Genomic DNA, 1,198 nt, shown 5'->3' on the forward strand with positions numbered 1-1,198 from the left:
CATCAAACTAATGACCCTCCCTGCAAACATCTAACAAAAGAGAGCCCCAAGCAACCCAGGATCCCAGCATCATGGGGAATGTCCGGAAGTACTGCCACAATTATAACACATTCTGGAAGATGGCACTCTTTGATCTAGAAATTAACATAAGTCCGTTTGATCCCCGAGCTGAATGTCCCTATCAGAAAAACAGGCTCAACGGTTTTCAAAAAACACCCTGCCAAGTTTCTTCACAACCGTAGGCTGCTGTGTCCCATCTCCAAATAATTATTAGTTGAGTCTGCGGTGCGATCTAGAAATCTAACAAGCACCCGGGATCTAATTCTTATGTAGGAGGCCAAACTTCAACAAAGGCTGCGTGAGCAGTACTGGAAGTCAGTCACAGATTTCCAGGCCTGTTTTCTCCTGTGTAACACAAAAATCATTTGCTTATTGAAATCATAGGGCTGTTGTCCAGACAAAAAGGCATAAAAGGTGTGGAAGATACTTTTGCCAAGCAAAAAGCTACATTCTCAGACCGATGATTGAAGCGAGGATGGCATAATCATCTGGGAGGAAGAAAGTGGGAGAAAAAGTCATCGAGGCTATGCTCACAACTCAGAAGCTAACATTCCGCTCGGACTTTGGGGGTGGCTTTGAAGGGTCCATTGGGCGCCCAGTTGGGAGATGAAAGGGGGATGGATCCCACACCAAGCTCTCCATGCTCACTCGAGGAGCCCATCCATGCCCCCAGACAAAGGAGACGGACAGCACTCTCCACCAAGGGCCACCTCCTGCGAGGCAACCGATTTGCCTTCAGGAGGAAGGAATTTGGCCCTTGCACAACACAAGTTCAATACTTCTGCAACTCTCACCTCTCTTCGCGTGCACATCGGTCTCCATGATCACCACCTGCTCCCGGTTCCGACTATTCCGATGTCCCCCCGCCAGTTCAGACTCCTCCGGGCCGAACAGTGAGAAGCCCCCGCGGCCTCCCCCCTGCCTTCCCTCGGGCGGCTGCGCTGAACGGCTTCGATCAGGTCGGGTCGGGGTTCTTCCTCACTCCGGAGCCTGGCTCGGTCCTGCGAGGCTGGAACCTGGAAACCCGGGGACAGCATCCCTGAGGCTGGGTGCCAGGCGCCTGTCCCTGCGGCTGGCAGCCGTCCCTGGGGGCACCGAGCGGCCGCACGGGACCTGCCGAGGCAGCAGGCGCGCAGAC

General features: G+C 53.9%; 1 protein-coding gene across 1 annotated transcript in view; it reads right to left on the minus strand.

Annotated features, from left to right (window-relative positions):
- The window catches only part of ZNF286A (zinc finger protein 286A), a 21,269-nt gene that overhangs the window by 19,694 nt on the left and 377 nt on the right, over positions 1 to 1,198 (minus strand). Inside the window, exon 2 of the mRNA XM_077746898.1 lies at positions 855 to 1,076. Coding sequence (XP_077603024.1) covers positions 855 to 882 — 28 coding nt within the window. The 5' untranslated portion in view covers positions 883 to 1,076. The remainder of the gene's footprint in view (positions 1 to 854; positions 1,077 to 1,198) is intronic.

This window comes from Crocuta crocuta, unplaced genomic scaffold (assembly GCF_008692635.1).
Source record: "Crocuta crocuta isolate KB4526 unplaced genomic scaffold, BGI_CrCroc_1.0 scaffold139, whole genome shotgun sequence".
NCBI lineage: Eukaryota > Metazoa > Chordata > Mammalia > Carnivora > Hyaenidae > Crocuta > Crocuta crocuta.